Source organism: Aythya marila (assembly GCF_965140915.1).
Source record: "Aythya marila genome assembly, chromosome: 5".
Lineage (NCBI taxonomy): Eukaryota > Metazoa > Chordata > Aves > Anseriformes > Anatidae > Aythya > Aythya marila.
This window is the reverse complement of record NC_139046.1, coordinates 8,975,608-8,998,442: the sequence shown is the minus strand read 5'-3', so window position 1 is coordinate 8,998,442 and position 22,835 is coordinate 8,975,608. Positions and strand designations below refer to the sequence as shown.

Sequence of the window (22,835 nt, the reverse complement as noted above, 5' to 3'; positions counted from 1 at the left end):
TACATTTACCAGCTGGTAAGATTACACAGCTTAGGGATACCCTGGAACAGAAATGGATGCCAGGCAGTGAGGGATGACCACACTTCTTTTAAAGCAACTCTATTCTAATTGTACTAAAGAAAAAGGAGCAAATGACAACAGGTGCTAGGCAGTTCTCGTCTTCCTGCCCTAGTCATTCCTAGTTGTGCTTATACAACAGAATTAACAACAGGGTTAATACTGAAAATATCTGGAGGAATAGGAAATCACTTCAAAACTCAAGGGGAGAAGTGCTCTTTGCTCTGGTTGGGCCAGTATTGCATGCCAAGACTGATCAGTCATGTTTCTACAGGAAACCCTGAGGATGTAGGTGTATAGAGTGTAACGTAGGTTTGGGACAGGTGACAAAGTTCAGTAAAGTAAGATTTATTGCTTGAGTACGGGTAGAGCTGAATACCTACAGCCAAGTACTCTGCTGACTTCAGTATTGTGTGTCTTCTAGGAAAGTCACTATGCCCAGATAGGCAGCAGACGTAGTCCTGACCTCACTGGAAACTACAGCTAGGGCTTTCTTCCAGTCTGTACGCCGTACCAGGTAGCGTTAATGGGGGAAGGAAGTCGTACACTACAGGCCACAACTACCCTAACTCCTTTGGTCATTAAATCCACACTTGTATGAGAGATGAAGGAAAGAGGGTGTCGCAGCTCCTTGATACTGTTAAAATGGAGCACAGCTGTACATGTATATTGGGTTTCTGAAGTCTCTGCAGTGACCTAAGGAGCAGCAGCAGGATACCGCCCAAGAAACAATTATTTAAAGTAAGAGGTATTATGTCAGTTCCTAACACACCAGCTACAAGGGGACTGCAGAAGGAGGTCTGAAACAGACTAAGGTGGCATAACAAAGAATGAATGAAGGCAGGGGAAAAGAGGGGGGGGGAGAATCTTGTCTGCTGCAGAGATTGGGGAAGGAGGACAGTGTCAAAAGGAAAACATCAACAGGCAAAATGAAGAGAATGGGGATTCAAACAAAACCGACATAAGAAGTAGGTAAATTGGGAGAGGGTACAGAACAGCGGGGCCTGGTCTTTGGAGGTAAGGCACAGCAATCTGCATCCAGGCTCAGTGCGGCGGGGAAGTGAAAGCCCACCTCCATGTGCCAGCTTTTTTCTACTCCCAAGAGAGGAGATCTGCTCTCCCGAAGACAGACAGATGGCATTGCCATTGCCTGTGCTCCTGTGGGGGATTTTTCCAGATGGGGAGTTGGAAGCTTCTTTGTGCTGTTACAGCCTTCCTCTCTAGCAGCTCTCGACTGCTCGGGGCCTCCACCAGTCTGTGTACCCATATCATATGCTACTTGCACATGCACACACATGCGTCTTGGTACTGTGCGAATTTCAGCTGAACCTGTTGGAGATTGCTAACAGAAACTGAGTTACCAGCGCTGATGTTAGAGGAAAGATGAGGTGTTTTGCACAGAGGAACCGCAGGCAGCGCCACCTCACCCAGGGACTTCATCAGTCAGGCTCTGTCCTTTCTCATCTCTGACAGATATGGAAGATGGCACAGAAGTGACAAGTTTCTCAAAGTTATCTGGAAAACGACTGGGTGATGCAGGAAGCATCACCTTCATCACAACCCAATGAGCTCTTCACTGGCATAAAGCAGGACAAATCAAAGGAAGGCCATTTTAAACAGCTACCTTTGATCTCTGCTTCCTTAACAACTGAGCAAATGAGCACAGAAAGTAAAACTTTGGAAAGGTAACATAACTTCAGGCTTTACAATCAAGTAAAGGGAGATACGAAGTCTGTTCCCTTTATCTTGGTTACACATCAGATTTCTGACAACCTCACCAGTGTAAATAAGTACATTCTGTTTTGCTTTCTTATATTTCCCTTCCTCTGCAACTTTGCAGCCTGCAGTTGCACCAAGTGACCTTGCTCCTTCCCCTCTGCTTTCATTCAGTTTCGTTTCATGCTCCTTACTGGACTGTTGCCAGGTATTCCTGTCTTCCTGGTTAGTTTCATTTCCCCGGTAATATCAAAATAAGGAAAAACTGTAGCTGCTGAAAAATATATGGAAAGCCTGCTATATGCTGTAACTATCCTAAAAATAGTATTACTCTATTTTCATTAATAAAATTCACAAAAGGGCATGTGTTCTGATCTTTTGCTACATCCATACATTCTTTAAAATCATCCCATCAATTCATCAAACACAGTAGAAAAGTTCACCTATCATTTAGAAAAGCAGCAAGGCCAGGCCTGTGTGTGGGAAAAGGTGTTGCAGTTGTCCTTCAACATCAGATTTACACTTCACTGAATTAAAAAATCAGGCTAAGGAGCAGCACAGACCTTGCCCTCAGACATTCGTGGGCTCCTGAGGCACTGCTGAAATGCAGAGAGCTGCTGGAGTCAGTTATGTCAGGCACCGTAAATCAACAGCAGTCAGAAAACTGGGAAGCATCTGCAAATCTGTGAGGTACAGCTGCAGAGCTCCGGGTGCAAGGCACCATCAGGGAGCTGGCAGCCCCAGCCTGTGCTAGAACTCGTGAGTGACCCGCATCAGACAGGTGAAAAGAGCATGAAAGGGATGGAGCTACTTGGGGCATGGCGCAGCGGAAAGAAACAGCTGAAAGCACCACATCCGAGCAGAGATGAAAGTAACCGGTGGTGCTGCTGCTCATGCAGCCTTTCGGAAACAGCCAGAGGGTCCTGCTCGACTGCAGCTCCTCGTGCAAAGCAGACATCCTCCCTCACTTCAAAGTGCAAACGTCACTCGGGGTTTTCTCTCCTAGTCATTTATTGCATTATGCCAGGAAGAACTATCGAGCACCCACCTGCCTGCAGCTTTAGCAACGCAAGGGCAAGTGTTGGTGCTCCTGCTTCTGCTCCGACAAGCACCAGCTCGGTGAGTAACAACGCGCTAGATCCAGCGTACTTCTCATAGCCCTGGGACAACCACCCGCAAGAAAAGTCTCCAACCATAACGCAATAAAACATGCGTGAGCTTAACAAAGATACATGCTTTGCTTAAATCGGTAAATACAATGAACTTGGGATGACCAGGACCAGTAACAAAATAAAATGATAAAAACGGGCAATTTGTACCACTAGAAGCATCTGAAGCAAGGATGGTGCTCACTCACACAGACTTTTATGAAAGTGGCACACAGATCTTGTCAGTCTCAAAGTACAAATACATACCAGAGAAAAATGCACAAAGAACCTCCTTCGCTACAGTGTGTGCTCCCAAATTCAGAGGAAATTAAATTTCTTAAGTTGTGTTTCTCACCTGTTTCTGTGATGAATTTTCACTCTTGTTCTCAAAATAGTTTCAGTACCTGCTGCAGGGTGAACATGTAATTTAAAAAAATGCAGAACTGTAAAGACCCTCAGACTGCTGAAAATGCCTCATCGGCAGGCTGTGATATCTGTGATTATCTTGAAACAAACTCAGAGACCCAAGGAAGATGCAAAACACAGGTACAGCACTGTGATAGAAGACGGGAAGAAACAGCATGAAAAAAAAAATAATAAAAATTGAATTACTGGGCTTACATTTAACCCAGGAGGATGTTCACAAAGTCCATCTCTAGGGAAAGAGGTAGTGAGCAGCAGCACAAACAACCACGTGAAGCAGTGCTTCAGAGAAGGAAAAACAGAGCTACACGCACCCTGAAAACCCCCAGAGAAGAGTAGTATTTTCCCACACAAAGTCCTTCATCTGGTCCTCAACAGAGGACCCACCACACTCACAACACCAGGAGGGCTACCAGCAGTAAACAACTAAACAAATAAATAGAGGAGGAGGGAAAAAAAGGCACGCAGGGACCACTGTAATAAAATGGCTTTGTTTAAAATGATTTCAGACACAGAGCAACCAGTCATCACCTGATTAGAATGCAACATATGTTCCATTAGACAGAACTACGAAACGTCTGTACACTCAGCTGCATTTGGGATAATAAGCTCTCATTTGCTATAGGCACTGTATGTTCTTTTCGTTTTACTTCTAGTGGCAATTAACCTCCCTGTTATTAAGAAAATTGAGCTCCAAGTGGAAGACAAACACACTCATTTGCAGCACTGAAGAAACAAGATCCTTTTACATAGGCTCATTTCTTCAAATGTGTTTTTTACCTCCCAAACTCTTTTAGACAAAGCGAAGCAAATCCAACCTTCCTCCTAACTTACCGACCCCCAAGCTCCTCAGGCAGAAGCCCCGTGCAACGCTCACAGGTGCTTCGTGCTTGCGAGCTTCTCTTCTGCAACCCCATCTCCTTGGGGTTTGTGTTCCCACCATAGACTGGGACCTCTATAATTTTGGACCACCATCCCAAGTCCCGCTACCAGAGATAAAACCTGACTTAGCATAGGCTAACTGAAAAGATAAGGTTATTTTATCTGACAAGGATTTTTTTTAAGGAGTACTAAGAGTATGAAGAATACAGCACTCTTGCACCGATTGTTTAGGTGCACATAAACAATCTAAGCTACATACAAGGAACTTCACCCCCAATTTCAAATAATCAAGGAAAAATTTCACCTCAAATCTCAAAAAACTACCATAGTTTGGAAAACTGGGAGCACATTCAAACAGCAGAGTATTTCAGGCCTGCATGAGAGCAGTGCAGCAGCTGGGGAGCATGCAGAGCTTACCTTCTGGAGAGATGATGATGCAGAAAGAAAAATGAAGAAAGAGCAGTTTGTTTTGCTTTGGAGGTGAGAGGTCACAGTTTGTGCAGAACTTTGGATGCCATAAACCACAGCGGTCATCTCCCAGTTTAAAGAGAAAACAGCCTGCCAAGCCTAATGGGATTGTTTCGGTTTCTCACGAGAACACAAAGTAGAATGTGCAGAATCACCTCGGTTCAGCCCCAAAACAGCACAAGCCCTAAACAGCACAAGCAGTGGAGTCTGTGCTGACCAGCGCTCAGATGGCCTCATCTCCTGCCTGCCCTCGGTGGCACACAGAGAACCATGGTACTTACCTGCAGTTGCAGAGGTTTTGTTGTTTTCTTTTTCCTATTTTTCCTCCCAGCCTGAGTTTACAACCAAGTTCCTGGGCTGCAGTGCACGTGTCTGACCAACGTGCTGCAGGCAGACGTTTTAGCATTTGTCTGGTAGCGCTCAGGAGGCATCACCTTCACCTCAAAATGGGATTCAACTGCCCTAAGCTCTCTCTGTATATGGTTTGGGGTCAAGGACTAGATGGAAGACAAAAAATAAAGAGGGAAAAGAGGAGATGGCACAGGTCAGTTTGACCAGCCAGGATACATGACTTGCCATCACAGCAAGGAGACTTTTAAGCATGAGTTTAAGGAAGGGAACAATTCTGTAGATGTTTGGGGGTCATTCCTCCCAAGTACAAGAGAAAAACTGAAGGCAAGAATGGTTGTACAGAAATAGGGGCTAGAAGACACTGATAACAGCATTTCAGCAGTAGTGAAAAACTACATAAAAACTGACAGGGAACACAAAAGCAGGCTGTGAAAAGCAGGACCAGTAGTATGGTCCAGTGGAGGAGTCACACTCAGTATAAAAACACACCCTGGAGAAGAAATTAAAGCGTCAGATCAATGGGCTCACAAAAAGATCCTTGCTGCATGGTGTACCACCAGAACATGCTACCATTTGTCAGCACCAAAGGGAAGAACAAGAAGGTTTGAGCAGCATAGATGAAGAGTTTTGTTTTAAATAAAACAGCTAAAGGAACGTGCAACACTTAAACAGCTCTGCATACACGGTATGAAAGCAATCTGAGGTGAATGAGGTAGTTTGTAGACTTTTGTGACAAGGAAAGACAACAGCATGTTAACAGCTACTTCTCGTCCTCTCTGCTAAATCAGAACTTAAAGAACATACTTTATGTTTGCAGTAGACAGCTGTAACAGATAATTATTCAATCACAGATGACAGGCTTTGAATATTCACAGGTGAAATGAGATATAATATCCAGAAGACCCTGTTGCATTCAGGTGTGGCCCTCAGATCACTGTTCCTAACAATACTAAGATTGCTAGAACTTTTTGACAGCCTCTCTACCACCCCCATCTCCCCCAACTTCCATCTTATATGGAGCAAAAATCCAATAGCAACAACTGACAAAAATACTGAGACAAAAATCAGCCTCACCAGAACAACCTGATCCACATCTGTTCCTGCACTTGGAAAACCAGATTTTCCTTGGGGCGGATTATGGTAACCTTTGCTCATTTGTGTTGCCTATATTTGGATGCACAAAGTGTGTTAGCGCAGAACTTGTCAGGGCTTGTGGACCTGCAGAAGGGTTCTTTGGACTCCGTCCCTGGGCTGGCTGCAAACTCAGATGAAGATTTAGAAGCAAAGGGAGAAGAGTTAGATCAGATTTGTGAATGGGATAGGCAGTCCAGCATCAATTTAAGGTGTCCTCTACAGAGATTGCTCCTTTCACCTTCCATCTTTGCATGAAATTTGCAGTAATTTCTACTGGGAATTACGGGATAATCCCTGAACCTAAAACTATTTTGGATGTTTAATGGTTTAGTACAGTTGCAACTTCTGCGCTTAGTTTGAAGCACACTAGAGTTGTTCTTGGATCTTCTTGCCTTTTCCTCTGTATTGTTTGAAGAAGGAGAGCCCAGCCTTGTGTAACTAGCTCCTAGAAGCAATTAATACTAGTCCCTGGAAAGGAAATGCAGTATTATATATTATATATTATATATTGGCCAGAATGACTGGAATAGAAATACCTTTGAAGATCAGGGCTTCAGTAACACAATCTCACTGGCAGCAGGAGGACAGCAAAATGAGGCTTGTCCTCATTCACGTCAAGACTATGTACTTCTGGAACAGGGTGCATTTCTCTTAAACATTTTCCAAAATTGTCTTAGCACAATGATCAGCAGAGAGATGAAACAAATCTCTCAACGATATGCACGCTTCACAGGCTAGTCACTGGAGTGAACGTTGCATCTACAACTTCGGAAGGTTCCTACCACAATAAATAAGAACCTAACTTGTTAAAGCAATTTTTATTTAAGTATTTGGAGGGAAACTTTCATATCATAAGTAAAAATACTAAAGTTGAATGTTGTTAAAAAAAAAAAAAAAAAAGTCAAGATGATGGGTTCTCTGTGCAAACACAGCAGTTTCTGGTGGAAAGGGGAAGCAAGGGTATTCATAACATACTCCCTTTCAAATAAAAAAAATTAAATGCTAGTTAACTGCAGTACATGTCATCATTTTTATACAGTCAAGAGAATGAAAAACAAAAAAAAGCAATTTAAGAGAACGCAACCTACAATGGAATAAATTCATTCGCAGGAGAGACAGAATAAGACTGCTTTTATGAAAATTACAAAGAAACATGATACAACAAAAACAGGGTGTGGGGAATTTTTCCACTAAGATTAAAAATGAAAAAAAAAAATTCACTTTTTGAACACCATTATTATTCAAACACATATGAAGTTTCAACCTAAGTTTCTTTTTATACATGGGAAACACTGTTAAAGTGAATATTCAAGAGTGAGAAGGCACCATGAACTGTCAGCTGATACCTTTAATGCACACTCAAGAAAGAGGAAATGATCTGGCATGATGCAAAAAATCATTAAGTGTTTATATATATTCATATATCTTTCCATAAAAAAAAAGCGGCAACAAGTCATTACTTCAGTGCCAAAATGTACTTTTGTCTGGTTGACTCACTCATTAAGATGATTTCTCACTTAGACCTGTATGGTATTTCTATACAGTGGTGTAGGTGGGTGATTCTGTGTTGTTGCACTTCGTATTACATTGGTAAAGTAAGCATTTTCTATGTTCTGAGAAGCCAATCCTATGAAGTATTCCTAAACTCTACGCAAATGGAATAATTAAATGCACTGTCTCGCATGGAATACTCATCTGTACGATGTAGCATTGGACTAGATTCCACTGGATTCAGTTTGATATGTAATGTCTTGTAGCAGATGTTATAACAAAAATAACTCTTGCTTTTTGATTTACCTCACTGAGGCCATTAATGCTGTTCCTATAGTTGGTTTTCTGGAGTTGGATGACATTTCACTGCTGTCCAAAATGAGTTTGAACCTTAACCCTCCAGAGTTTGTTCACTTTGTTGCTTATATTATTGCACTAGCTACTAAAGTCTTATATCTTCCTATATAAATCTAATTGTTCAGAGTGCAGATTCTATATTTAGATAATGAACTGTATGAAATAAATAAAATAAGGGGATTTTCTGGTCAGAGTTGATGATATGTTGAATACCTTAATTCTAAAGTAAACAGTTTTGGTGTATATTCTTAAAAACACCATTCAGCATAAAAGCCTTGACGTAATACTTTAAGAATGGATTCATTTTCCTTCTCAAAAATGCATCAAAGAATTGTTTTAAATACAGAATCTGTGAGGCTTCCTACAAATTCATCTAAATAGTAATACAAACACAGTTTGTAATTCAGATAATATAGAAAGTTCTCTAGTGTCCATTGAAGTAAGGTCCCCAAAATGCAGTCTGTTTTGTTTCTGAACAGGAAAACATTGCAAAATATTAAGCGGTTCCACTGGCTGAATAGGAGAACTGAGGAAAATGAGGTCTTCTCTCATTATCTATACAATCCATGCTGTCATCTGAAAAATGGGGGAAAAAAAGCATTAGGCAACATTTGGAACCTTTTTATTGTACATAAACAAGCAGTAATGCACAATAAAGCTCTCTGAAAATTCAGTGTTGCTTTTCTCTTCCACAACTTGAAAGGATAAAGAAAGAGCAAGTCTGAAATCTCGCCCCATTCAATGGGCATCACAGAAAATTCTGGTTGTTGTACATGCATTCTGTTGTTTGGATGTCCATTTAAAATTGCTAGGGGTTGCATTGCTCAAATTCATATTCAGTGTTTGAATCTTTGGCAATTGCTATTTCAAAGTATTGAACATGCTCAGTCAGCATGAAAAAATATTTTGATTGAATATGGACATTATCCCATACTCAACTGACTGCTTGCATATACACCAGTGTGCGAACAGATGTACACATGCAGAACTCATGAACAGAATTTTTTCCCCAACAGGAGACTATCCAGATTTTGAAGACAACAGTACAAATGATTTCAATACATTCTAAAACAGGTTTTTCATTTCCCAAGCAGGAAAGACATGTGGAAAGTTTCATATTAGTTCACCAGCTTCTTGATCAGATACATATATGGAAGACGCACGAGTTGAAATGGATGTTTTTCTGTATGTTCTAAAGGGACTCGACAACCTTACAGCAAATTATTTTGGTGGTCTGGAGAAGACAGAGAGAAACATTTGGGAAAACTTTACCTTGGTCAGGAGGAGTGATTGTAATCATCTGTGCTGTGAATTCTTCATCAAAGTATCTTGTGTCTGTTTCAGATGTAACTTGTGGCTTAAACGGAGGTACAAGCTACAAAAAATAGAAAAATACCATCCATTTAGAGGTTCTTAAAGTACTGTTTGAAGCAGGTAGGATCTGAAGTAGAGTTATAAGCTACAGTGGCTTTTTGTATGTTTTTAAACAAAAAAAAAAACCAACTCAGTCCATAAAAAGACAGTATACAGTAAGGCTAGGTGGACATATCCTGCTTATGGGTTGTTTAAAGCATTCTGCTGATAGAATTTAATTGCAGAAAGAAAATTTGACACTCCTAATGTTGCTTCAAGTAATGAATAACATGCATATAAATGTTTAAAATTAATAGTAGATACCGTTTCCCTACCTAATTAGATGTAAATTGTAGGCTGCATCTAGTCTGATTTACAGTTGAGGATGAAAATGTGTAAGAGCCGTGTTCAGCGACACCGAACAGATCAACTAGCCCAACACATCATCGTAAGGGTTGCAACGTTCCTAAGAAAGCTCCAGCTACAGAGCTGCCGTGTCCGTGTACTCAGAGACTCAGAGCACAACCCTGCAGAAGACTGGCCCTACCTGGCAGAATTTAGGACACGGCAGCAGCAACATCAAGCACTGCGCTCCGGGTCCCCAAAAAGTAGTTTCAGATCGACTCTAAACTTAGAAAATCTGGAGTGTTTACAAAAAAAAACATGCAGTAACATCCTTCTCTTGTTAGAGCCCTGTTTGGGTCCTATTCTTGAAACTTGCATGGGCAGAAGGGCGAGAAATCATCCTGGTGCACGCAGGCGAGCGGCGGCAACAGGCGCTCCAGATGGAGCCGAGCTGCTTGGCTGGGGCCGGAGGAGGCAGCAGCCTGGGAAGCGGGGTGGCAGGGCTGGCTGCACACACACCACGGAGCTGGAACACCAACAGCTTTGGAGGGCAGAGGAGCTGGGATCGAGGGCTCGTTCACCTTGCCGCTGCATGACAGGCTGGAGGCAGAAGGCAAAGACGGCTCCTCGCCCTCCCACAGAGGACAGGCAACAGCGCCCGGTGCTGGGCTGCCGCTCGCCCACCGCTGGGGTTAAGCGCGGCCGGCTTTTAATAGCACACGGCCACACCAGGCAACAATTTGGGAGCGTGATTGAGGAAGTGTACGGCTTCCAAGCTGAAACCGCAGGGAGAAGTTTATCTAAGCAAATGGTAAACTGCTCCGGCTGGAATTAAGCCGTGACCCTGGGACTTGCTCTGCTCTGACAGAAATCAGAACGACACTGGCAGAAGTCACTACCTGCAAACCTTGGGTGTACAAAACATCTCCTCCCCACCTCCAACTTTTCTTCCAACTTAAGAGCTGAAGAATCATTTGCTTGGCAAGTCAGCTCAGAAGAAAATCACTACCTTCAAGCTCCCCATCACTTTTTTTTTTTTTTTTTGAAAGCGCCTGGCAGAGCGTTGTCCTGTCTTTCAAACAATTCAATACAGCTCCTTCATGTTCAATTTAAAGCCTTTAAGATATGTAATCTGCACATATGGTGCTGCTTCCAAATACAAAGAAATATTCCACAGTTTAAAACCAATCTTTAAAAATTAAGGGACATAAAAATCCTAACTTTACTATATGCAAGCAAAATTACAGTATGCATTCATACTTTTTTTTTAATTGCTAATTATTCTTTGTTCCCAAGTATGCCTTAAAGGAGGCTGGTAAATATTCCTGTTAAAAAAATAGGTTCTTTATGTCCTGAATTTAAAAAGGAAAAGGAAACAGGATATCCCAAAGCCACCAGTCACTCTGAGCCTCACAGTCCTCCCGAAGCTGCTGAAGAGGGAACGCTGTGCGTTGTGATGTTAATAACGCTATTCTCAAGTCAAATCTGCATATTATGCCTAAAAGCCCCGTTGGGGACGAGTATTATTTCTTTCACATTTTAGCTCCGTTCTTCTTCTCCTCGCAGCAGCCTGTTCCTTACAGGGAACCTCAGCATGTTTGTGACGAGCTGTGTGCGTGCGGATCCGAAGCTCTCTCTGCCCTTTTAAGCTAATGGGGGTTTTGGCACCCGGCACGCTCCCAGTTGCTGTAGCTCGCTGTGCACAGCACGGAGTGATTTAGGACTTGGGCACTGCAGCAGACACCTGAACCGTGCACATCAGAAGGACTGGGAGCAGCAGCCCTGAGTCACAACGCGTGTGTAGCGGGCCAGCGCTGCCTCTGCCGTTTTTTCCTTTCATTTTAGGATCTGTTAAAAGCAATTTGAGACAGATTATGATGCACCCACAAGACAAAATCCGTTTCCTAGCTGTCAAATTCAGAACATGAAGCTGGAAACAGAGGGGAAGCCGCAGAAAGCTACAATGCTGGCTTTACCAAGCAAATATGGTGCTTTACTGAAAAGCTGTCAGCGTGAGAGCTCTGCAGTTCAACTGGCAGGGAGGTGCCACCTGTAGCCTCCCACTGCTGCAGACCAGCTTGACACTCACAGGCTTACGTTGGTTTAAGAGGCAAAAAAAAGACAAGAAAAAACAACACGTGATTAAAATCTCATTGTGTACGTTACAGTTGAACATGGGCAAAAGACTGCAAATTAAATTGCACCTTTCTTTATAGCAGAGACAAATCGCAACACTTCTCCAGGCTGGTCTAATGAATATTTTAAAGTCCTGGGACAACCCCAGTTATTCAGAGCTGCTCGTAATTCACAGCTATGCTGTGTTTCCAAAAAGCCTAATTACAAAGTAAGTGTTCTTGATTACCCCAAATTCATGATCACGAACACATCCACCATGATCTGAAGGTCGCGGGTAACCAAGCTTAGCACGCCAACACCTCTGGCAGCTGATAAAATCCTGATTTTTTCCATAACAATGCACTTCAGGTAAATACAGCAAGGTCCTCCTCGGACCACCCAGAATTCAGGCAGCAATTACTCACAGGCTTTCTGAAATATCTTCATTTACACGGCACAGTTATTTCTACAGCAGCTGACAGTTTATATCCAATCTCAGCTGCACCTACTAATGGGACAGGAGCGAAAACAGAACCCAGCCTCCTTGTATAGGCCAAAGACAGAAAAGGTCTCACTTAGCATGCTATTTTCTCCAAAATACTTAATATTTGCGATTTCCTGGTAGTTTCCACAACAATCTGAGTCAGTACTATGGTGGGACATTTTATGAAGGCTTTCTCAACCACCCAGATAAATAAATTGTCTCCAGCTTGTGTGATTTCTCCTCCATTCAGGGAAGCAGGACTCCCATCATACTGTTAACAAGTAACTTCACTGAAAATATCTGAACCATGTTATCAACTTTTAACTAAATACTTGGGGGTTTTGCAGTATGCCAGCTGGGTGAAAAAGGGAATAACCCACAGCTTAGAACAGTAATTCAGATATACTTTTCACTTTATTTTGGATAAAGTCCTCACAATTCCCTCCTGCCCATATCTACCTCCTGGCTGCACGCAGCTGTCTCTCAAGGGATGCTCTGAAAGGACAGATGTCTAAATGCTACGTACACTTTTGTGGCACAACAGCTATTTTTTCTCATTTTTTTTTTTATTTTTCTTTAGCCATATAAATCTGTAAAGGAGTGACCAAGAAGGAAACAAAGCACTCTTGGTAACAGGGAAACACTGGACAATTCTTCCACTACAGTATGGGAAGCTGTGGCGTTGTTCTCTGACTTCTAAGTCAACGAAAACTGCACTGTAGTAGTTTAACCAAAGATTCAAAACTCATTTTCTGCTATGTTTCTTACCTGCTTCCAGCAACTGGATGGAGAACTAAACTGAACTTAGAGATTAAACTAGATCAGGTATCTTATGGGGCTGCAGGGGGAAGGAAGGAAATGAGGCAAGGCTGAGATTATACAGTGTCAGTAGGTGGGAGCCTTGAATCACCAGACCCAAGTGATTCAGTGAGCTGCACTTCATGGGAGCGTTATGCAGAGTGTGGCTGGTGAGAATCAAATGGGAGGAGAACAGCAGGTCACCCTGAAAGCACCAAGGCATCTTGGAGGAGTGCATGAAGTTAGCTGTGAATGAAGGGACAGAGCGACAGAGACAACTGGTGTCACTCATGCTGAAAGGACTGGTCTCTCCCATCGCAGCCTCTCTCGTTGGAATGCCCACAAACTCGGTGGGTCTCAAGGAAAACTGATGAGAAACACCACGAAGTACAGATGCTTCACATCACTGATCAAGAATGTATGTATGCTAGGCTTGAATTGATGCAAAGGCTTTTGCTTCCTTCTGCCTGCTGAATTCAGTCTGATTTCACCATTCAAGACAGGAAAAGCAAAGGGAACAGACAGTCTGCCACCACTACTTCTACTAAGTTTTACTTCCAGGTGCTCAGGAACCAACAACAACTAACTTTTGGGCACCATAAATCACAAAGGATACATCATTTGATAGCAAAAATGGCAAAAAGAACTCACAGGAAATGCCACTTCAAAAGCTTATACACTGTCTACACTTGGAAGCAATTTTGGCTACATCCTATTTATTTAGTCACAGAAACAAGTATCTTGTTGAGAGACACTCCTCATTTGGGGGGAAAAAAAGCTTTTGTTCAGAAGTAATCCAGCCACAGTATTTTAAGAAGCAAGAATCAATTTAGCCTTGATAAAACAACTGCAAACCTCTTCCATGTAGAACTTGTATACACCTTACCAAGGGCGACAAAATCTGAACCATTCAGGATATCCACAGCTACAATTCACCTTGGGAGAACAGTTGTTTAAGTACCTTTTTCTCGTATACATCTTGCCAAACAATGCCAGCAAAGAATTTGTGTTGCATAATCTCCTTGGCATCATCAGGACCACCACCTAACCTGTTTGGGGCAAAATAAATAAATCAGTGGTTGAATACAGTTATTTTTCTCAGACAGTTTTTATGAAATAGCACCGAAAAAATCCTGAGTTTACATAATACATTTTGGAGCATTTGGCATTTGCTTCACTCTTGGTTTTTTGTGCAAGGGCTGTAGCATACTCTACACTTCAGATCACAACACCATTCTTCTAAAAGATCGGAAAATACACTAAGAAATTTTAGCATGCAATAAAAGTTTCTCTTGAACAAACAAAAATCACAATTCAAAAGATCTGAATTCTGAGGGGATGCTGCAAGTAAAAGGTCTGAGCAACCCGTCTCTCTCTCCTTTCTAAATTAACAAGCAACTACCCTCTATGATTGTCAAGAGCAGAGCGATGGCGGCAGTAAAACTGAATTTGATTTTGAAGCATCAGAGAGGCAAGGATTCTGAAGACGAACTGATTTATGCCATCTGATTTAAATTTCCATTAAAGAAAACAGTTGACAACTGCAGTGATAATATCACGTTGTATGCAAATCTTTCCTCCTCCTCAGCTTCAAGGAAGCACAAAGGGTGTTTTATTGACTTAAAGGTATATCAAGATAAAGCACTTTTATTCCAAACTAAAACTGTCCACACAGCTTATAGATGCAATCAGTTCAGCTGCAGTCTCGGGCTAACAGATGCTTAAATTCTGCTGGGGAGGTTGAAGCGTTCTCTGAAAGGCTGAACTGCATCTGCACGCAAAGACATGCGCTGGGAAAACCAAACACACACTGAGTAATCAGCAGGAGACTCACTTCAGGTTACAAGGTTAAGAGACTCTCAGGCTTTTAAATGCAAAAAGTGCTGCCACGTTCATCCAGGCTGACCTCTAGGATCTGCGAGCCCCCGACTCCTGCCGCATCACCCCGACGCCACTGGGGAACTCAGAAATTACGCCTTATTTTAAAGGCTTGGGACAATGGCTGTGAGCAACCCAGGCTGTATCCATACTGCTAAAGAAAAAGGGGCAAGGACTGTTCTCTGGACCCGCAGCCAAATTGCCCAAACATTCACCCATGCTGCACAGCAATCGGCCCCACATCTCACTGTATGTTATTATTTGGAGCTAGAGGCCAGGGGTGCAGCTCAACATGTCAGAACGATGTGAAGGCTGTGCTGCAGCCCACTGATGTGGTATTTTTTTACCACGTGCTCTGGGGCATAGCTCCATGCCACAGTGCAATGGCACAGTGTGGTGTGACTGCCTGGGGTGGAAGGAACCGAACACGGCGATGTCCTGGCTGCCACTGGGGAACGGATGCTGGTGTGGGCAATGCTCTCAGCCACGTCTGTGCACTCTCTACAGAGAAAAGAAGTTGGCAGAGGCCACACCTTTACCAGAGGTGACAGGCAGCAGAGGTGACAGGCAGTTCAGCAGCCGTGCTTGCCTCCTGGCCCTGTTTTTAGTGCCACAGTAATAACCTAAAAGGTTTGCTTGCTCCTGTTCCTCCAGGACACCTGTGGTGGCACAGGCGACAGACCCCAGGCTTCATGTCATAGTGCTGGGGGACACTCTTCCACCCCAGGTGAACTCAGACCAAGCCTAAGTCCAGCCTAGAGCCTCCCGGGCCAAAGCAAGTGGACAATGGCCCTCCCGCCTGCTTGCCAGCATGGTGTACAGCTGCCGAGCCACCTGGAACAGAGACAAACTCCAGGGTAGCCTGGGAACAGAGACAAACTCTGTGAGTAATCATCTCTCGGCTGGTTCCCTGCAGGTCCAGAGGCTCTGCCAAGTCTGCATCAGGCTCCTCGCTGCTTCCCCGGTGCAGATGAGGATGGCCAGCGAAGAAGAGGGTGGAGTTGATCAGTCCTATCCTCTTTACTCACAGATGTCAGCAGGCTGTACTCCAGCATCAAAGTTCGGGAGTTATGAAGTGACTATAAGCTACAAAGAACCTAAATACTGTTTTGCACAAGTATGCAGACCGGCTGGCTGATTGCAGCCACACACAAGTGCTTTGGAGAATACATTATCTATTACGAGCCTTTGTTCCATGAAGGGCAAACACATACTCAGGGAAATGCCAACAGAAACCCCAGATGTTTTACTTACCTTTTAAGAATCTATACTATTAAACAAATCCATTCCAATTGAATGGAAAAACAATAGAAAACCCATGTTTCGGATAGGAACTTAGTCCAAAACATACTTGTGGGTTTTACAACTATTATGAAAAGACCGTTTCAAGGTGAACAACATTACGTCAGCACCTAATGCAAAAAACATGCCTAAAGAAACACTGAGAACTGAAAGAGCAGCAAGTTTGTCTCTCATAAGGACATGCAACAACTGAAGAAAAATACAGCACGAATAAAAGTCTTGAAAAATTCCTGTGCAATGAGGTTAAGTACTATGCATCTAAGTCTTCAAACAGAGCTAAAAATAGTAGAAATAGAAGTTAAAAGTCCACTGAGAATTACAGTATGCAAGGAAATATAACAAAGTGTAGAGGGTGAAAAGCATTTTAAAAAAATCTAAGCTGGTCTCCTTAAAACATACCTGCTGAACAGTGCTAATTATTCATTAAGCTTCCATCCCAGATTGAGAACCTTAGCTTTTGTGTTTCAGCTAAATCCCAAGGAGAAAAATTACTACTAAAAGCAACATTAATATTAATACTAAGCTCAAACCATTTCCACACTTTTAATTTTTATGAAACTGTGTTGCTTCCGAGTTACTGTGATCATTTCATCACAAGCTCCCATGCTCTGCAAGTCAAGGGCAATCGGCTATAATGCTACAGAGAAATCATCTGCAAAAACGTTTAAAATACATACCCTGCAATTTTTTATATATACATACTAAAAATATATTGTGTGTGCAGACACTCAGTGAAAACATGATCATCCCATCCCAGACAATTGCAATTAGCAAGTCACAGCAAAAACGTTGTTTTTGTACTTGTCCCTGTAAAGGTAAGCAGTGTTTGGCACCCAGTGGCCCATTCCTGGTTCTTTAAAAAGAAACCCACCAACTTCTAGCTCTACAGTGAGAAAGTTTCTAACCTAAGGCTCCAACACAGAAAGCAACAACCGCCTTCGCTCTGACCTGCCAGATCATCCCGCTCTGGTGCTGCACCATTTCAGGAGCCACAAGAAGGCTGTGACTGTGAATCCTCACGTGAAGCCAGCCGTGCTGCTGGGTTACAGGTTTCTGTTGTTTACAGATTCACACGTGCACCATCCTCAGATGGAAGCAGTCACGGCTTTGGGCTCCAGATTTGGGTTGCCGTTTTCTTTCCGCATGATTTCTCTTACTGCTCCCCCCAACCCCAAAAGTGGTTCTTCAGCAGTGTGAACACACCCGCTGGGCTCAGGAAAATCAGCCCAGCAAAAGCTGTGTTCGCCGGGCTGGAGCACACACATGCTTATTTCCCCTCCTCTGACACAGCTGGGAAGGAGACCAGTAACATCCTGTGGTTCAGTCCTTGCCCTGGGAGCCCTGCAGCAGTCAGCTGCACGCAAGCATTTCGGAGCTGCACCCACATTGCTTCCCCGTGGCCACTGCTGGCAGCACGGAGGATTTGTAAGTCCCAGCTCGGGAGGAAAAGGCCACGAATACGCAGTCACACGGGGACTTTCCTGGTCAGAGGTGAAGAGTTTGGAAAGCAGCTCCCAGCCCTGCGCTGAGCCTCACTTCCCCGCTCCTTTGCCAGCCCCACGCGTGTGACACGGACAGGGCCCATCCGGCCCCCACCCCCAGCACTGGGAGGCAACCACAAAGCAGTCACATTTGAGGAAGCTGAGGCTTGGGAAGTTTCTACATCACTGATTTCTAGAAATCTGGGGGAAAAAAAAGAGTTGCCTTTCATGTTTTCCTCAGCCTTAAGTCAGATTTCTTATGGGTGAGCTGCTCAAGTGTGCCCCAACTCACGTCCGAACAAGTTGGTACTGAGGTGATTTACACCGACAGCACCACATCCAACAGCCACATCTGTCCCTTAACAGCACCTGGTGTACCTTAAGGTGCTGTGTGAGGACTTGATGAGCACCTGCAGCATACGAGATACCCAGGACACTGCAGTGTCCAAGCTCTGGATGCCCACAAAGCTGAAGGCCGCTGCACCAGAGGCCCAGCTCCTGGAGAAGCAGGCAGCCTCCTGCCTGCCCCCACCAGCCAGGACTTCTCCCGGCTCCTGCAGCCCCACAGTTGTCACCTCCACCTCCTCCAGCTCCAGCAGGGGCTGCAGGCCTTGCTGTGCTGGAGAGCAGGTTCGCTCAAGCTGTCAGCCCTTCACGTAGCAGAGCACGACAGAGCGAGCAGACACACCTCAACTACAAATCACCGCTTCCACGGGGCAAAAAGTTTGGGTTTCATGCACGTAGAGGCTTGACTGACCCCACTCTTCCTGAACACCTGCAGCTAAGGTTGCTTTCATGTTGTAGGAAGAGCCACCATCATTAGAAAAAATACAAAGTGCCTGATCTCTGAGTCGCTGCAGGGACCCATCACCAATTACCAGAGCCAGTTACCATCAAAATTCAGAGAAAATGGTCTTGGAGTTCCCTCTGGTTTAATACCTGCCGGGATTCAGCACTCGTGGGACACTCTTTGCTGGTCACATACACAGCCACCCCCCTGAGCTCAGCCCCCTCGCACGGAGCGCTCCAAGCCATGCCCACCTTCACAGGTCACAGCCCCCAGAGAAAGAATAATAAAAATTAGGGAGGAAAAATGCTGTTTTATGTGCAGAAATGCTCTGTGATTACCCCCTTCCGTTTGATGTACGTCACAAAGCAGCAAAGGAGAATTGCAGGCCCCGTTACAAGGGGATGTTTGTAGAATAGATTTTTTCCTTGTTAGGAAAATTAAGGCTCACGTTACAAGATTAATAAACTTATATCAATCCCAAAAGAAACTTCAAAATTCCTTTTCCCTGACAAAATAGATTTTCTACGTATGACCAAATTTAGAAAACGGCCGTGATTAAAAGCAGAATGCGATTTATTGTTCTTCATACTTCCCCCGTATGCCTGGGAGCTGCAGCTGAGCTGGCGTTATCGAAAGCAGACTGCAAATGCTGCTCCTGTGCACCTAGCTCAGGTCCAGCAGGTAGCTGTAAGGTTAATTCACCATCCCAGACTAGATCACTAGCTCCTTGATAGTTATTTTACACTTTATCTATCAAATCCTTTTGGGAGGGGGAGATTTTACTGGAAAGGAGAATTTCTGAGTTTCATTTTGCTCAAGCTGTTGGCTCTCCCCCTCTGTCCCAGCCTCAGGTCCAGCAGCAGTAACCAAATGCTGCCAACGCCGACGTTTCCTGCCACAGGCATCACGGTGACCCCAACTTCTGCCAACCCCTGGGCTTTGGTGAGTAGGGATTTTGGGGGAACCGCTGTGTAACCCAGCAGAGCATCACCAAGAGGCCGATGCTCACTGGACTGCTGCACATCACTTTTCACTGAATGTATTTTTGTGGTGATCTGGCTGGTTTTCTTTAACGTGGCTCCATGATCTCACTATGAGTCAAGGACCAAGCATCCCAGGCGCCCACCCGAGCACAGAGACCACACTGTGAGAGCAGCTGACAACAAACCCCATAAAACTACAAGGGTGGGACTCGCAACTTCCAGCTCGGCTCCATGTACTGCCTGAAAACGCCACGCAGAGCAGTGGATTTGCAGAATCCACAGTTAAAAAGTTGGGTGCAAAGTGGCTGGGGAGAAACCAGTATTTAAGAACAGTCCACAGTCCAAAAAGCTTGGGAGGCACCAGTGTAATTAGCAAGCTGCAGGCATGTGTGCAGGCTTGTCTAGCCTATAGTTATTCCTATCAGGAGCATGAAAATCATCTGTCCAACAGATCAGAGCATCGCTAGTTCCAAGCCTGCTGAAGATCCATGTGAAGAAGTGGCTATTTGTATGAAATGAGCATATTGTGGAGTAATTATTGGCATTGGAAAAACCTTGTAATTAGAAACAAGTGGGCGTTCTTTGTTTGTAAACAAATTGCATTTTGGTTCATCAGAGATGCTCCTTTAAGAACAAATTACAGCAGATGCTGCTTGTGTTTCCAGTGATTGAAAGGCCCCACCTGAATAAGCTACAAGAGGGTCACAATTCTATTTAACCCAGCACTTTCCTGGACAGGAATCCTCTTGGCACGGGCTGCAGCCACATTTGCAGAGCACAGTGCCCGGGGGCTGCTAATCTATCACACAACCTTTTCCTGGAGGCCCCACCGGAGCCCCTGCCTGCTCCAGGAGGGACGGGCACAAGGCTGGCCACTTTCCTGACTACAACAGCTCCTGGTTCCCCATGTCACCGCTGAGTTGAACGCTCCACTTGTACAAATTGTGGGTTTGCACCACAAAGCCCCTCTGCAGGTTCCTCTGTCAAGAGCAGCAATGGGAATAATCCACTTTGATGATAAAAATCTTTGCTCTAAGTATCCAAGTACTGGCAAAGAACCATTTTTGTGCTATGTGCATGCACACGTACAGACTGAACACACCAGGAATTGAAATACTCTATGTACACCTCACATGAAAAGTTTCCTAGCTGGAACCTATTTATGATGGAAAGGTTCAGGACAGATTAGGGGCAGAGTCACAATTTTTATTTGTTTAAAAAATGTCTGAGTTGACGAGACGGCAGGTTCTTAAACCCATGTTTACCTTGGTGCAAAGGTCAACATCCTTTTTGGATCTTGTTCTGTTTTTTGTTTGTTAGCCATTACAGGGTTGTTTGGGTTTTGTTGTTGTTATTAAGTCAAAGGTTACTTTTTAAATATTACAGAACAGCAAAAAAAGCAAAAGGAGTTAATGGGAAAAGTAGATCAATCATGCTATGAACTCCACCACAATCATGGCAGAAACACCACCACCTGCTGTGCAGAGCAGGATGATAAATCAACAGCACAATTTCACAGAAAATTCAGAAAGCTTAGAGCAAGAAGCCTGAACTTGGATAGAAGGCAAGAATGCTCACTGTAGAGCTTCTAACGCACAGCAGCCATCAGATTAATTATGACCGAAAGCAAGGTTAACTTGCATTGTTCCAGGCTGTAGATTTGTGTTAATGGCAGCCATTGTATTCCAAAGCTCAGCCTCCTGATCACCAAAATCACTTCATGTTGCTACCTGCAGGGCCAGCTTGTTTCAAAAGTTAACACAAAAACAAACAGGTTCATTTACTACATCTCAGCTATTCTTGGTGGATGCTAGTTGTGACCTGATTAGAAACAAAACTACAATTTCATCCAAAATACCTTCCTCAATTTTAAATAAAGACTGGCGTGCATGCACTCAATAGCCCTTTGTGCAGTATCATCTTCAGTTGTTTCTGAAAGATGGCAATATGGATCTTTAAATGGCAGCACAGAAAGCCACTTTTAAGTCACTTGGCTTGAAGACTGTTCCCTTTCACTGACATGCCTCTGAACAGCACAATTGCTACCTTTCTTCTGAAGGCTTTAACAAATATTTTATCTTAATTTCTTCTTATTTGGTATTTCTGAGCGCACGAGCATTTAAAATTGCAAATATTAAGCAACAACCTCACCTCTGCTTAGGATCTTTCTTCAGCAAACCTGACAAGAGAGATTTTGCTTCAGGTGACAAAGTGCGTGGAAATCTAATCTCCTCCATAAGGATGAGTTCAAAGAGCTTTTCATGGTCCTGGTTGTAGAAAGGGAGCCGGCCGCACATCATTTCATACATCACCACGCCAAGGCCCCACCAGTCCACTGCACGACCATAGTCGTTGTCTTCCAGCACCTGCAGAAAGGCAAAGAGAAGGCTTTAGAAGACATTCCTAAATCAGGAATGAACGCAGAACTCAAGAGGCAAAATTTACACCCAAAATTTAACATTCTTGGGTTTCACAGATGAGTCTACCAGCACCGAGTATCTGCAGAAGATCTTGGAAACAACTGGCATCCACTGTCACTGATTGAAAGAGAGCATTTCAGGTAAGCAAGAGAGGGAAAAGGAGGAAGTGTTATGGTATGGCAGCCTCCTTCTCCTCTTCCTCCCAGCCTCCCCTTCCCATTAAGCCCACGGTAAGCACAACCTTTGAAAGCCCAGAGGCTGAAGACTGTTCTCACATTACACAGCCAGCTGCTAAATTCTCACTGATTCATCACAAACTGTTCCAAATGGGATCCCATTAAGAAGAAAAAAAAAAGAAAAACACCACCAAGGAGCCATTTTGGGGAGAAAAGCCAAGACAGTCAGCCTATTCCTTCCTATTCCTTCAGAAGCAAGGAACTGAACAGCACAATCCTCTCCATACTAACTTGCCCCTACCCAAAGGGTATGTCACAAAAGACCACACAGCAGCTAAATGACTAATTCATACTAAACACTGAGAGCCAGATCTCCACTCCTACCACTTGACTGGCTGCAAGGCTGTGAAATGACAGCCAGGCCGTCTTGAAATATTTCCCTTCCTCCCCCCTCCAGAGGGGACCACTTGCACACCAGCCCCAACACTTTGGGGTTGCACTTTCTAAGCAGAAAGTGTCGGGGGGCAAACTTCTCCCAGCTCTCAGAGCAGAAGGGGTGCAGCACAGGGCATTTTCCCTTTCCCCTGGGCATTTTCACCTAACAAATCCCTGGTTTGTGCACGGACCCGGGACCCAGCAGTGTCCTTTTTCCCTCCTGCTTGCTCCACAGAAGTGCTACCATG

The 22,835-nt window shown here is 44.0% G+C and overlaps 1 protein-coding gene across 1 annotated transcript in view; it reads right to left on the bottom strand.

Moving 5' to 3' along the window:
- Window positions 1–7,293: 7,293 nt before the first annotated feature.
- AKT1 (AKT serine/threonine kinase 1) overlaps window positions 7,294–22,835 on the bottom strand; it is a 72,071-nt gene continuing 56,529 nt past the window's right edge. The window contains exons 11-14 of the mRNA XM_082762162.1: window positions 21,708–21,922; window positions 14,084–14,171; window positions 9,300–9,402; window positions 7,294–8,603 (exon numbers count right to left, since the gene is read on the bottom strand). Coding sequence (XP_082618288.1) covers window positions 8,524–8,603; window positions 9,300–9,402; window positions 14,084–14,171; window positions 21,708–21,922 — 486 coding nt within the window. The 3' untranslated portion in view covers window positions 7,294–8,523. The remainder of the gene's footprint in view (window positions 8,604–9,299; window positions 9,403–14,083; window positions 14,172–21,707; window positions 21,923–22,835) is intronic.